Genomic DNA, 15,527 nt, shown 5'->3' with positions numbered 1-15,527 from the left:
CCCCGCGTCACCGCCCCGCCCCAGAACCCGCCCCGCGTCACCGCCCCGCTCCAGAGTCCACCACTGCGTCCCCGCCACAGAACCCGCCCCGTATCCCCGCACTGACCTCACGTCACCGCCCCGCCCCCGCGTTACCGTCCCGCCCGCAGGACGCATCTCCAACGCCTCGCCCCGCCCCAAGGATTCGCTCTTGCGTCACCGCCTCGCCTTCAGGACGCCTCCGCGCCTCGCCCTGTCCCAGGGTCAATTCTGGGGTCACCGCCTGTCCCCAGAACCTGCCACCGCGTCACCGCCCACTCCCCGGGACGCATCTAGAAGGTCTCGCCCCGCCCCCAGGATTCGCTCTTGCGTCATCGCCCCGCCCTCAGGACGCATCTCAGCGCCTCGCGCCGACCCCAGAATCCATTCCGCGCCACCGCCCCGCCCCCAGGATTCAACCCACGCCCCCACCCCGCCCCCAAGGTCAATCTTGCGCCACCGCCCCGCCCCCAAGGGCTAGCCTCGTGCCACCGCCCCGCCTCCAAGAGCCAATCCCCTCCCCTCGCTCCACCCTCAGAGTCGTCCTTGCGTCACCGCTCAGCCTCAGACTCCAGCTCGCACTCTCGCCCCGCCCCCAAAGTCAATCCTCACCCCCAGGATCCATCCTTCTGTCACCGCCCCGCCCCAAGGCGGCACCTCCGCGACTCGCCCCGCCCCCAGGGCCCAGCCCAGCCCCCAGGGCCTAGCCCCGCCCCCGCATCACCTCCCTACTCCGGGCGCAGGTGCCCTTTTGCAATTCTGGCACCAGTTCCCGGTCCACCGCGGGCCCTTCGCCAGAATTCACTATAGCCCCGCTTTTACAGAGATCCGGAGGGAGTCGTCACACTTCCAGCAAGAGGGAAACCATGAGTGGAGCCGTGATCTGTCCCGCCCATTCAACCTCCTCCGGGGCATGGCTTCCCCTTAGCCCCCTCCTCCATCCCAAGTAAAACCATAAGCTCCCCTCACTGCCCTTGTGCCCAGATCGCAGTTGACTGTTCCAAACTCGAGTGTCTGATCCAACCAAGCCCACCTTACACAGTCTTCCATTCCCTCTTCCCTCCCTCCCACCCTAACACCTCCCACACAGAAAAAAAAAAAAACGGCAGAAATCTAGTCCTCTAAACTCCCATCGTTTTGAACGGTTCATTTTCACATTTCAAAAATAATCGTTTCTGTTTACTGAGCATTTGCTAAGTCCCAGGCATCGTGCTAGCCACTTTTCATGCTTATTTCACTTATCCTTAACTACAATCCTGCCAGGAAAGTATTCCCACCCCCCGCCGGTTTTACAGATGTAGACCCTAGGGTTCAGGGAAACGAATGTTTAAGGTCACGTGGGTACTAAGTGGCCGAGGCAGGCAGGATTGAAACCCGAACCTGACTCTGTAAGCCACACTCTTAAGAATCCAAGAGTCCACCTTAGAATATAATCTCTTGAGCACCAAAACCTCAGCCCCATTCGTTCACTTCTACGAATATTTATTGAGCCTGTAGTCAAACACTGAGAACATGAAGGTGAACAAAACAAAATCCCTGCTTTTAGAGTTTACATTCCAGGGGAAGGATCAGGTGATAAACTATATCAATAAATAAGACATACTATGTTAGTGACAAATGCAAAGAGAAAAAATAAAAACAAGACAAGGAGATATGAAAGCTCTTTATATCCGCAAGGGATCTATCTCATTGGCTCAGAGAAAGTTTCCTTCACTTACCTGTGCCTTATCCCTCTCCCCACCCCCACCGCCCTTTCCCCGTGCTTAAGGCAGAGACTGGTACATTCTTGGGTGGAGCTCGGTTTTCGGTAAAAGGGATTAAAAGTCCTGGATTCTCTCAAAAAAAAAAAGATAAGTAAACAAAAATAAAAGGAATGCTGGATTCTAGGCCTTGGGCAAATCTCTGCCCCTCTCTGGACCTCGGTCTCCCTATCAATATTGCAGGAGTTGGAGAGTTAAAGAATCCCTAAGGTCACTTCCAATCTGACGCTCTAAGGTTCTATGAATAGAGTTAAAGAGAATAGGGACCAGAGAGTGCGTCCCCATCCTAGCAACTGTTGCTAGACGAGGGCCATCTCCCGGTAGGAGCGGAAACACCTTCCTGGATCGAGGAGGTCCTTCTGGTATCCCATCATGCATAGCGACTTCGCCTCGCTAGGAGGCACGTTTTGGCCTCTTTGGTCACGATCAGCCTTTTGGCTGCAACCAAAGAGCGCGCCTCGTTTCTATAGCAACCACCCCAGGTCCACGCCTAGACGGCGAGTGGCAAGGGTCAAAATAGATTCGCCCAGTAGACGCCCTCGACCTGTTCGGTCCTCGCCTTCAGTGCGATAGACCTTTAAGCGTCACGTGACTCCCCTCGGGCTTGTCCCCTCCTCTTTCCCCTCCCCAGGCCCAGGCGAGCGCTGGTGTGGACGGGAAGCTCCCGGCCCGGCGAACTAACTGGAGCACGGAGCTGCAGCCGGTTGGGCCGGTGTACTTTCCCGGTAACTCCTTCCCGGCGTGACGCGCGGAACCGCGGACGCGGCGGGGCCAGGCCGACTCGGGGATTTCCCGTCAGTTCCTTCTCGTTTCAAGTCACTGCTGGCCCCGGGGGGAGCCGGGAGCCAACAGGGCCGGGCCCTGGGCTCTCGGAGGGCGGCGGGGGAGGGGGCTGTCTCCTGCAGGGTTGCGACCTCCGGCGGGAGCGCGAGGCGGGGCTTAGACCTGGAGCTTGTCTCTGGGAGCCTCTTCCTGGTCCTGGATATGCTGCCCAGAGAGCTGGCAGCCTACCTGTTAGGCAGGTGTTTGCTGCTTCGCGGTCGGCGCCGTCTATCTCGCGTGTCAGCTAAAGAACTTCCCAGACCACCGCCACTTCGGCCCTCTAACTGGAAGGAACTGACATGGTTAAATAAGGCAGCGATCGTACTGCATGGTAGAAATAATAGCACTAACGACCATTTGTTGACTGTTGACTCTGGGCTCAGTAAACCCTTTACATGCATTTAGTCCCCACATGATGATCCTTCAAGGTGGTAGTATTCATTCCCATTTTATGAATAAGGACGCTGATGCTTAGTAAGTTTAAATAATTTGCCCAAGGTAATAAAGTAGTGGAGAATAGATCCCAGTCTTCAACCCATATGCTTAACCAGTAGCTACATTGCCTTCACGTGTTTTCTAGGATATAATAGGTTGCCTTAACAAAGAAGAAACTGGTTTGTTTTAGGATTTTATTCAGCACGTATGCAATTTTAAACGTTGGTCATCAGATTAGTCAATTTTGTGAGGACTCCCAGGCGGCATTAAACTTGCACTTACGGAAGTCCACCACTGTTATAGCTTTGCCCTTCTTCAGTAAGGTGTCACAGTAGACACTTGAACCTTAAAACTGTATTAACTTGTGAGAAATCAAGATAAATGTGTTCCTTGAAAAAAAACATTGTAGGGTATAACAGCAATCATAATTGTGGAGTATAAATATCTACAGTTCCAGCACTACCCTGTTCATTAACCAGCCAGGATTATTTCCAAAATTCACAATGAATTAAGTCACTGTACTCACCAGAGATGGAGCTTGAAACTTTTAAAGACCACGCCTGCTATTTGGTCTTTGCCGTTAATTCTTCTTCACATGTAAAACTAAATTTTTTCTTGCCGGTTTTTCTCATCTGAGGTTTCCATTAATAATGACCATATTGGCCGGCGCGATGGCTCACGCCTGTAATCCCAACACTTTGGGAGGCCGAGGCGGGTGGATCACCTGAGGTCAGGAGTTCAAAACCAGCCTGGCCAACATGGTGAAACCCTGTCTCTACTAAAAATACAAAAAATTAGCTAGGCGGGGTGGCGCATGCCTGTAATCCCAGCTACTGGGGAGGTTGAGACAGGAGACTTGCTTGAACCTGGGAGGCGGAGGTTGCAGTGAGCTATCCCATCATTGCACTCCAGCCTGGGCAACGAGTGAAACTCCGTCTCAAAAAAAAAACACCATATTACTAATGATTAAAGAGCGGCTTCTCATTTTCTTGTTTGAATGGGTGTGGTGAGAAAGAATAGAATTGAGGCATACTGCGTCTTAACTACACAGTTTTTTGAGAGTGTTTCACGTCCATGTTTGTACTTATTTAATGCCCAAGAATGCCACAACTATCTCATTTTGTAGTTTTGTACATGGTAAATCTTACAGTTTCATGAGTTTGTTTAACATGTACTCAATGAAGTATTCTTAAACCATTTATTTTATTTATTCTTATCAGAATAAATGAAATCATGTATTTGAAAGGTAGTCTTCCTGATTATCCTATTTAGGTTTTCTCTCATTTATGTATTATTTCTGCATCCCATTCATTTTCATTCATTTCTAAAGCTTTTCTAGTCCAAGTATTCTGGAGAGTTGCTATTCTTATTACTCATCTTTTCATCTGTAATAGTTCTCATTTGTGATATTCAAAAGTAGTAGCGAGATTTTTATTTTAAGATATAGTTCAACAGCTTGACACTTTTCCTGCAAAATACCTTTTGTTGGTTTTGTTTTTCATCTATATATCTTATACCTTTACCTAAAAAGCAAGACTGTCCAGGTTTCTGCCACTGAAACTCATTGCCTCTTCAATCATTTCAGCTCTGGAAAGGAAGAGAAATGGAAGTGAGAAAGTTGAGCATTTCCTGGCAGTTCTTGATAGTTCTGGTTCTGATCCTGCAAATTCTGTCTGCGTTGGATTTTGACCCATACAGAGTCCTAGGGGTCAGCCGAACAGCCAGTCAGGCTGATATTAAAAAGGCTTATAAGAAGCTCGCCCGGGAATGGTAGGTGAAACAAAGAAATAGAGGTTTAACATAAGCTAAACAGTCTTAGCAGGGATGAAGTCTAAATTATGACTAGCTTTTATTTGTCTCTGTTTCTATGTTCAATATATATATCTGTCTAAAATATTTTACGCAGGAGAGCTAATGTTCATGTTCTATAATTGTTAGCGATAAGATCCAAAGCCTATGTTTACTCTGAAACTCCCTTTTAGGAATACTTTGGCTTAAAGAATTGCCTTAGATACTGTTAGCATATTTAATGTTAAAGTAACAAGTTTTAATTTTTAAAAAATGTATATATAGTCAATAATGGATATGCTACCCTTCCCATGATACATTATTCATAAAGTAACTTTATGAGTGTAATTGCTAAACAGGAACACTATACAACCCTATTCTCTAAATTATTAATTTCTACACTTTGAAAAAAAGTTAAGAGTAATAGCCTTTTGCCTCCAAAAAAAAAAATTCAGAAACCAAGGATAGTTGTCTCTTGATATCCATGAGGTCTTGGTTCCAGGATCCCCAGAAATACCAAAGTCATTGGATGCTCAAGTCCCTATATAAAATAGCATAGTATTTGCATATAATCTATGCACATCCTCTCATATACTTTAAATCATCTCTAGCTTACTTATAATACCTAATACAATGTAACTGCTGTGCAAATGGTTGTTATACTGTTATTGTTTAAGGAATAATGACAAGAAAAAAGTCTGTACATGTTCAGTACAATGCAATTTTTAAAAAATATTTTTGAATATTTCAAAATAGAAAATATTATATTTTGGTTGGTGGAATCCATGGATGTGAAACCAACAGATATAGAGGGCTGACTATATATTACTCAAAAAAAAAAATTGGCCTGGCATGGTGGCTCATGTTTGTAATCCCAGCACTTTGGGAGGCTGAGGTGGGAGGATCGTTTGAGCCCAGGAGTTTGAGACCAGCCTGGGCAACATTGTGGCACCTCATCACTATGGAAAAAAAAAAAAAGCCCAGAAGTTTGAGGCTGAAGTGAGCTATAATCACACCACTGCACTCCAGCCTGGGCAACAGAGTGAGACCCGTCTCAAAAAAAAAATCTTACAGAAAATTGTAATTTTGCCTGTAGTTATCAGGATAGCAATTAGCAGGGTAGCAATAAATCTAAAACTTTGGACAAATGTCATCAGTTTCTTCCACCAATGCCTTGGCCATGCCAAAGAAGCAGAAGTGTTGGATTATATAGATGGAGGGGGAGCAGCAGAAGGAGGAAGGGACAGAGGTGACTCCAAGCTGGCTGTACCAACCATGAGGAATGGAAGAAAGTTTGGGACAGGTACCATCACTGAGCACCTACTACATGCTAATCTCCTGGTTCTATACTTTTTATCTCATTTAAACCTTATAATGAGCCTATGAAGGAGGATATCAGTATCTCTTTTTTTTTTGAGACGGAGTCTCGCTCTGTCGCGCAGGCTGGAATGCAGTGGCACAATCTTGGCTCACTGTAACCTCCGCTTCCTGGGTTCAAGAGATTCTCCTGACTCAGCCTCCCAAGTAGCTGGGACTACAGGCGTGCACCACCACACGCAGCTAATTGTTGTATTTCTAGTAGAGACGGGGTTTTGCCATATTGGCCAGGCTGGTCTCAGACTCCTGACCTCAAGTGATCCGTCCACCTCGGCCTCCCAAAGTGCTGGGATTACAGACGTGAGCTACCATGCTCGGCCAGTGTCTCTGTTTTATACATGAGAAGATGGAGGCTTAGAGTTGGTAAATATGTGGTACCTCTGGGTTCCGTAGTTTGACCCTCTGCATCAGTAGTCCATTGCTTTATTGTTTTTTAATCATTTACACATCTAGGCATGAGTAAGGGTGAGTGGGCTAATGGTCGGCTGGGGAGGAGCTGAATGCGAGTAGGAGGTTATCCAGAAGCAAAACTGCCACATTGAGGTGATGCGTGATACAGACTGCATGTGTGACTGCGCCTGACACTGTTCTGCTTCAGTGAACAGGTATATTTTAGCATTAAACTGGTTGAAATAAAGGTAAAGATCATTGAAAATATATTTTTAAAATAAATGTTTTAGACCATATTCCATGAGAAATCCAGAATTGGATGCCAAAGAAGCAATCTCTAATTATACATGACCTCCTTCCAGGGACTCTTTATACCAAGGTTATGTTCTACATTCATTTCAGACTCTTGCCTCTTTATGTTTAAAGCAAGATATATAAATCTGCAGCGAATTCATAAGGTAACAACATTCTTTTGGACAGGGCATAGCCTTTGACAATATTTTAAGAACACAAATGACAGCTTGAGTATGTGGGACCTATTAAAATGTATAGCTTTGACTTTTCTGTCTTCCAGAGCTGAAAAGGGTGTTATGATATTAATTAAATGAGTCATATTCTTCTCTTTTTTAATTAGATTCTCTCTAGGAATAATTCATCACCATAGAAATGTATTGAGTGTGTCATCCAGTAAAAGTCTAAAATTTTACTTTACGTTTTTAATTGTGCTCTACTATTATTTTCTGCGGTTTTGGCTATGACAATGCTTTGTCACTTGGAATAGTTTAAGTTTTGCTTACTAATGGCTTGATATACACTGAAAATAGCAGTGTTTCCCAGTTTGACTTTTCAGAATGAGCTATAGCAGGGGGAAGTGGTTACTTGTTGAGTTGGATCTGGAGCCTTCCTCTGATACATTTTACTAAGTGTTTCTTAGACTGCTTAAGAATTTTCCTTTGCTTGGTGAAACCATTTGACTTTACTTTTTCCCTTAGGAAAACTATGTTTCTCTCCCAATAATTAAGTTTTATCGTAGGTACTTTTTGTTTGTTATCCACATTAGCAAAAGAAATAACTCCTCCCACCCTAAGAATGGCAGATTGGTGTGACGTGGTTATGCAATAAACTGAACAGTAAATTATTTTGTGTAATTCTTTGCTGTATTACCTTCTCTATCTTTGTTTTTATTCCTTTAAGAGGTAACTAGAGAGCCAGTAGATACTACACGCAATATTTCCTCTACTTTGAATTTTAAAGATTGTGTATTATATTGCAGTTCCTGAAATAATTTCATATTAACTGAAAATAGCATTGGACAATACTTTCCTATGGCTGAATTTTTTTTTTTATGTTTTCAACCTTGTGGTGTCTTCCCACAATTAGGAAAGTATTCCATATGAATACAGCTGAAAGTGCTATGGTTTCCTCCCTGTTCTTCAGCCTTGCCCTCCTCTGTTTCAGGATCTGTGTTTTCTAACCTAGCTGCCCTCAAGACTTTCTCTTTGGTTCATTCTCCTAAAAAGCCCCTTCCTACCCTTCTTCTACAGAGTTCTATATGTTAAATCTTCATTTGTATGATTGCGTAATTTTTGATCCACTCAGTCGTCAGCCTGATGGTTTGGTTGATGGGTTGGTTTTGTTGGTATTTTTGTTTTTTTTTTTTGTCATCCAGAAATGCTTCGGAGTTTCCATCTCGTTTCCTTAAGTCATGCTGTTTTCATTATGACTAGCTGAGATTTTTTTCCCCCACTAATACTCATAGCAAGGATTAAATGGTTAAGGAAGGAATGATTTTTAAACTCAACAGTCAACAATTTGGAGTTTCCTTATTTGTAGAGAAATCAGAATATGTGGTATAATTCATTCAAACACATTCCTGCTAGAATAAATCCATTAAGTTGTAGATTTTTTTTTATTCCAATGTGCTTGGTGTATCCTTAATAGTCATTTGCTTCCCAGTGAAGTGTTTTTCCTTCCAGAACCTATGTCAGAGGAAATTTACTAGAAGTTACCAAAAGTGATTATGTAAAGAATACTGTCATACAAAGTCTCTTAAAGTGAACATTGAAAAATCAGTCCATATAAAACACTGATTTAGGTCTTAGGGGCTTTCAAGGAAGTAAACCTAGCCCTTACTATCGAGAACTTTAAAATCTCCAAAGCTGGCCGGGTGTGGTAGCTCACACCTGTAATCCCAGCACTTTGGGAGGCCAAGGCAGGAGGATGGCATGAGTCCAGGAATTTGAGACCAGCCTGGACAACATGGCAAAAAATGTTAAACATGTGGCATTGAGGCCGGGCGTGGTGGCTCACACCTGTATTCCCAGCACTTTTGGAGGCCGAGACAGGTGGATCATTTGAGGTCAGGAGTTTGAGACCAGCCCAGCCAACATGGTGAAACCCCATCTCTACTAAAAATACAAAAATTAGCCGGGTGATAGTGGCGCAGGCCTTTAATCCCGGCTACTCGGGAGGCTGAGGCAAGAGAATCGCTTGAGCCTGGGACGCAGAGGTTGCAGTGCGCCAAGATTGTACCACTGCATTCCAGTCTGGGCAACAGAGTGAGACCCTGTCTCAAAAAAAACAAAAAAACAAAAAAAAACAGTGGCCTTGAAATCTTTATCCAGGTAAAAAGCAATCGTAATAATAACGAAAAATGTTCTAATTTGAAAGTCAGGCACAAGTGCAGTTTGAAACCTGATTGTTACTAAATGAATTTAGTCTATCCTAAAAGCTATTTCTCATGTCTACCTGTGTTATCAGAAGAAACAACAGCATTCTAGCATCCTGATATCATTCTAGCATTGGGATGAAACGTTGCCATCCTAGGAGAAGACATGGGTTCTTATGGATAAACGATTTAGCCTTCAGCCAGCTTTAGCAGTGTTTGGGAGCAGTGTACAGACATGCACCATTTCCCACCTTCCTCTGTGAAATGCTGCAGTATTATATGGTGCTTTGAAAACGTGCCCCGCTGGAGTGCTTTGGGAAAAAATCGCCTGTTTCAAAGTTTCATTGATTATAGTCATGTAAAACAACTGATTGCCTCTATCATTTATTTTAAGAAACTTTCCTAACAAAATAGCCCTCCGTTTGCCTCTGTAGTGAACTCTGTGGACAAGGACATTAAATGACTGTGCATTAAAAGTTACATCTGTTCTCACCGCCTGCCCGTTTGTGTTTCAGGCATCCTGACAAAAACAAAGATCCTGGAGCAGAAGACAAGTTCATTCAAATCAGTAAGGCTTACGAGGTATCGTGTCCAGCTTTGTGATGCATCCATTAGCTCTTACAAAATATGCCTTAGGAGGTGATGAGTTTTGTAAAGTTGTCAGAAAGGTCATGTTCCCCATGCCCTTGATGCAGTTTCTAGATTATAATAGAGAGAACAGGCTGGATGTGGTGGCTCATGCCTGTAATCCCAGCACTTTGGGAGGCCGAGGTGGGTGGATCACGAGGTCAGGAGTTCGAGACCAGCCTGACCAACATGCTGAAACCCTGTCTTTACTAAAAATACAAAAAAAATTAGCCGGGCGTGGTGGCACATGCCTGTAATCCCAGCTACTCAGGAGGCTTAGGCAGGAGAATTGCTTGAACCCGGGAGGGGGAGGTTGCAGTGAGCAGAGATCGAGGCCTGGGTAACAGAGGGAGACCGTCTCAAAAAATAAAATAAAATAAAAAATAATAGAACATATTTGGCCACATCCAGTATATCGGAACAAGTGCCTGAACACTTCAGCTCTTGGAAAAACTGGCCTATTTTAAAGGCTTTAACTAGAATTGTAGAATTACCCTGAGTATGTCTGTATGTGTCTCTATTGCCTTCTTAGAAATACGCATTAAAGAATCACATACCAAATCGCCTATATTTATTAAAGTGGCACGAGGTAACAAATACATTTAAACACAAGATTTTCAGTAATTTTCCAGTATGTCAGCTCAAGTAGATTGGTCTGGAATATGCATCAAAGAGAATTCAGTGGCTTTCTGATTTGTATAGGGAATGCCCTTCAGCAGACAGTGCTTAGCTCATAGAATAACACGTCATCATTCTAAAACAGATTCCTGAATTTTAGACTTCAAAGTTATTTTGTAAAACAAAGTAAATTAACAGACAAGGCACTAGACTATAGCTATTTGGTGTTCATAGCTTTTCTTATCTTGGTTTGAATTGGTCCAACTCACCAGGTATGACCAGGTCAATTTTCTTGTCATTGAGCCCTGGTGATCAACATTATGTTATTTTATTTGTTTTGCTGAAGTGTTTAATGTTGTGGTAGTTTGAAATCTTTAATGCCAAGATGAGCATGAGTACCTAAACTGAAATATTTTAGTCTTGAATGTTCTTTAATGTTTCTCTAGTGAAAGAAGAGTTTCTCATTCTTTTGAATGACTGCCTTTAGAATATCTAATCGGCTGGACCCGGTGGCTGCTCACGCCCTGTAATCCCAGCACTTGGGGAGGCTGAGGCATGCAGATCGCTTAAGCTGAGGAATTCAGGACCAGCCTAGACAACATGGTGAAAAATACAAAAATTAGCCAGGCATGGTGGCATGTGCTGATGGTCCTAGCTACTCAGGAGGCTGAGATGGAAGGTTGACCCTGAGAGATGGAGGCTGCAGTGAGCTGTGATCACGCCACTTCACTCCAGCCTGGGTGACAGAGTGAGACCCTATCTCAAAAAGAAAAAGAATATCTAATTATGTCATAATCTTTTTTCTTTTTTCTTAAGAGACAGTCTGTCTCTGTCACCCAGGCTGGAGTACAGTGATGCGATCACAGCTCACTGCAGCCTTCAACTCCTGGGCTCAAGCAATCTCCCACTCACCTCACCCTCCCAAGTAGCTAGGACTATAGGCACGCACCACCATGCCTGGCCGATTTTTTTTTTTTCTTTTTGTAGCGAAGTCATGCTATGTGGTCCAGGCTGGTCTTGAACTCCTGGCTTCAAGGGATCCTCCAAACCTTGGCCTCACATAATCGTGTCATAATTTTTACATTTCTTTTCTTTTCTTTTCTTTTCTTTTTTTTTTTTTTTTTTTTTTGAGACGGAGTTTCGCTCTTGTTGCCTAGGCTGGAGTGCAGTGGCACCATCTCGGCTCACCTCAACCTCCGCCTCCTGGGTTCAAGCAATTCTCCTACCTCAGCCTCCCGAGTAGCTGGGATTACAGGCATGCGCCACCACTCCCGGCTGATTTGATTTTTTGTATTTTTAGTAGAGATGGGGTTTCTCCATGTTGGTCAGGCTGATCTCAAACTCCCGACCTCAAGTGATCCACCCGCCTCAGCCTCCCAAAGTTCTGGGATTACAGGTGTGAGCCACCGCGACTGGCTGCATTTATTTTCTTCCTATGTCTTTCAAGCTGCTTACAAAAAAGTCTTTTGGATGAACCTTTTGTTGTTGTTTAGATTTTTTTTCTTCCTTTATAGATTCTTTCAAATGAAGAAAAGAGATCAAATTATGATCAATATGGAGACGCTGGAGAGAACCAGGGCTACCAGAAGCAGCAACAGCAGCGAGAGTATCGCTTCCGCCATTTCCATGAAAATTTTTATTTTGATGAATCCTTTTTTCACTTCCCTTTTAATTCTGAACGGCGGGACTCAATTGACGAAAAGTATTTATTGCACTTTTCACATTATGTGAATGAAGTGGTTCCAGATAGCTTCAAGAAACCCTACCTCATCAAGATCACCTCCGATTGGTGCTTTAGCTGCATTCATATCGAGCCTGTGTGGAAAGAAGTCGTTCAAGAACTGGAAGAATTGGGTAAGATAATTTTATTCACTGAAAGATATTTATATAGATGACTTTTTTTTTTTCAAGATGGAGTCTTGCTCTGTTGCCCAGGCTGGAGTACAGTGGTGTGATCTCGGCTCACTGCAACCTCCACCTCCCGGGTTCAAGTGATTCTCCTGCCTCAACCTCCCGAGTAGTTGGGATTACAGGCACCCACCATCACGCCCAGTTAATTTTTGTATTTTTAGTAGAGACAGGGTTTCACCACGTTGGCCAGGCCGGCTTCAAACTCCTGACCTCAAGTGATCTGCCTGCCTCGGCCTCCCACAGTACTGGGATGACAGGTGGGAGCCACCATGCCTGGCCCCAAAGCAGGTTTTTTAAATTGCCTATTCTATAAACCCTTTTTGAAAATCTTTCTTAAATGTATTAGTCTGCTTTCTTCAACTCTGTGACTCCGAAGCACCAATTTTTTACTTATTGTGAGCTGAGCCTTGAAGGGGGTTGGAAGTCAGCTAAGGAATCTTCAGTCACACACTGGTAAAAACTAGTGTGTAAAAGCATCCAATGTTTAAAGAGAAGTGTGCTGTGGAAGAGGGCCCAGAACTAGCACCATCCCTGACCTTGAGCTCACCATTTGGTTGAAGAGAAAATATATACACAGAGAATTAACACTGACCTCACATTTGCAAGCACAGAGTAATGTTTTGCTGAAGGAGTAGACAAAGATGACAAGAAATTCCTTCTGTATTTTCTAACTCCTTGCCCATGAAACAGATACCTTCGTTTGAAACTTTTTTCTCAGTCAACTTTCATGTTCCAATTACTGTATTAGACACTAAAGGATATATAATAATAATAATTTTTATTGAACATTTCAGTTCCCTTGCATTGTGGTAAATGCTTTCTGCGCATTATTTTTGTCCCCAGAGCAACTCAATGAAGGAGAGACTATTATTATCCCTATTTTACAGGTGAGGGAACTAAGGCATTGAAGGTTAAGGAACTAATTCATTATTACACTACCCATAAGCATCGGTATTGGGTTGGACCCAGGAGTCTGACCGTCTTAAACACTGCGCGCGTACTGCTTCAGAAATAAGTAAATCATGGTCCTTGTGCCCAGGAAACTCACATAAGAAACATACCTCAATCATCTCAGCACATTTAGTGCTTGCTGGAAGGTGCAGGCAGAGCTACCAGTGTGGCCCAGAAGTTGAGCATCTTGAAATCAAATATCATTTTAGGGAAACTCAATTTGGATGATCAGGCAGTGATTACCTGGGTTTGGCAATTTATTCACCATGACTTCCTGTTTAAAAAGAGAGACTGCTGGGCACGGTGGCTCATACCTGTAATCCCAACACTTTGGGAGGCCAAGGCAGGTGGATCACGAGGTCAGGAGTTTGAGACCAGCCTGGCCAACATGGTAAAACCCCATCTGTACTAAAAATACAAAAATCAGCCAGGAGTGGTGGCGGGTGCCTGTAGTCCCAGCTACTCCAGAGGCTGAAGCAGGAGAATCGCTTGAACCCGGGAAGCAGAGGTTGCAGTGAGCCAAGATCGTGCCACTGCACTCCAGCCTGGGTGACAGAGCGAGACTCTGTCTCAAGAAAAAAAAATAAAAAGAAAAAAAGACTAATTCCTGGCCAGGCGCAGTGGCTCATGCCTGTAACCCCAGCACTTTGGGAGGCCAAGACAGGCGGATCACCTGAGGTCAGTAGTTCGAGACCAGCCTGGCCAAAATGCTGAAACTCTGTCTCTAGTAAAAATACAAAATTAGCTGGACATAGTGGCACGTGCCTGTAATCCCAGCTACTCGGGAGGCTGAGGCAGGAGAATCACTTGAACCCTGGAGTTGGAGGTTGCAGTGAGCTGAGATCACACCATTGCATTCCAGCCTGGGCAGTGAGCGAAACTCTGTCTCAGAAAAACAAAAAAAAGACTAATTCCTATCTTTTAAGGATTTCTAAGTATATTAGAGTCTCATACTGTCTAGAAAAAAAGTCATCCTAAATACTGGCAAAAATACGCATTTTTCTGCTTTAGCTCTGTGTTCTTGATTTTGTTTCATTTCACGTTATTTTGCATCTTGTGGTTAGTGTACCAGCAGGTTTGTATTTAGCCACATTCGAGTGGCGTGTTCTTCCAGTTGGCTCTGTGCCATCCCCTAAGGCCTATTCAAAGGTGGAGAGAAAATTAATGTGTATGTGCAGCTGAGGGGGGAAAAAACTTCCCTAAAGGATGTGATATGTGTTTAGGATTGCTTAGTGAGAGCTGTTTGGCATCTCAAATTATGGGTATGATAGATGTTTACTAGTGCACGGAAGACCCTCTCACAGCCTCAGTATAGTATTTTTAATTCCCCAGGGTGTGCAAATTAGCCAGAAGCATCAATTTATATAAACATCAAATAATGTTTCTGAAATAAGTCACATATGCCTTTTTATTTTATTTTTATTTTTTTGAGACAGAGTCTCTCTCTGTCGCCCAGGCTGGAGTGCAGTGGTGTGATCTCTGCTCACTGCAAGCTCCGCCTCCCAGGTTCACACCATTCTCCTGCCTCAGCCTCCCTAGTAGCTGGGACTACAGGCACCCGCCACCACGCCCGGCTAATTTTTTTGTATTTTTAGTAGAGACGGGGTTTCACCGTGTTAGCCAGGATGGTCTCGATCTCCTGACCTCATGATCCGCCCACCTCGGTCTCCCAAAGTGCTGGGATTACAGGTGTGAGCCACCGCGCCCGGCTTTTTTTTTTTTTTCTTTTAAGAGACATCATTCTGTCACCCAGGCCAGGGTGTAATGGCATAATCATGGCGCACTGCAACCTCAACCTCGTGGGCTTAAGCAGTCCTGCTGCCTCAGCCTCCCAAGTAGCTGAGATTAGAGGTGCCTGCCATTGTACCTGTCTTTAAATATCTTTTCAGGAAGAAAAATACCACAAATTGGCCAGGCATGGTGGCTCACGCCTGTAATCACAGCACTTCGATAGGCTGAGGTGCACAGATCACTTGAGGTCAGGAGTTCGAGACCAGCCTGGCCAACATGGTGAAATCCCGTCTGTGCTGAAAATACAAAAATTAGCCAGGCGTGGTGGTGCGTGCCTGTAATCTCAGCTGCTCGGGAGGCTGAGGCAGGAGAATTGCTTGAACCCAGGAGTGGAGGTTGCAGTGAGCCAAGATCGAGTCACCGCACTCCAG

The 15,527-nt window shown here is 44.3% G+C and overlaps 1 protein-coding gene across 4 annotated transcripts in view; it reads left to right on the top strand.

Annotated features, from left to right (window-relative positions):
• Positions 1-407: 407 nt before the first annotated feature.
• Positions 408-15,527, top strand: part of DNAJC16 (DnaJ heat shock protein family (Hsp40) member C16) — a 46,861-nt gene continuing 31,741 nt past the window's right edge. Inside the window, exons 1-4 of one of the 4 annotated variants that reach the window (XM_008951766.5) lie at positions 408-2,572; positions 4,621-4,805; positions 9,774-9,840; positions 12,018-12,357. In XM_008951766.5, the coding sequence (XP_008950014.1) occupies positions 4,639-4,805; positions 9,774-9,840; positions 12,018-12,357 (574 nt within the window). In that variant the 5' untranslated portion in view covers positions 408-2,572; positions 4,621-4,638. The remainder of the gene's footprint in view (positions 2,573-4,620; positions 4,806-9,773; positions 9,841-12,017; positions 12,358-15,527) is intronic. The other 3 variants (XM_003806255.5, XM_055097943.2, XM_063594649.1) reach the window with 3 other exon arrangements.

The sequence above is a fragment of the Pan paniscus genome, chromosome 1, assembly GCF_029289425.2.
Source record: "Pan paniscus chromosome 1, NHGRI_mPanPan1-v2.0_pri, whole genome shotgun sequence".
Classification (NCBI taxonomy): Eukaryota; Metazoa; Chordata; class Mammalia; order Primates; family Hominidae; genus Pan; species Pan paniscus.
Note: the sequence above shows the minus strand (reverse complement) of the source record. Positions and strands in the feature narration are given on the sequence as shown.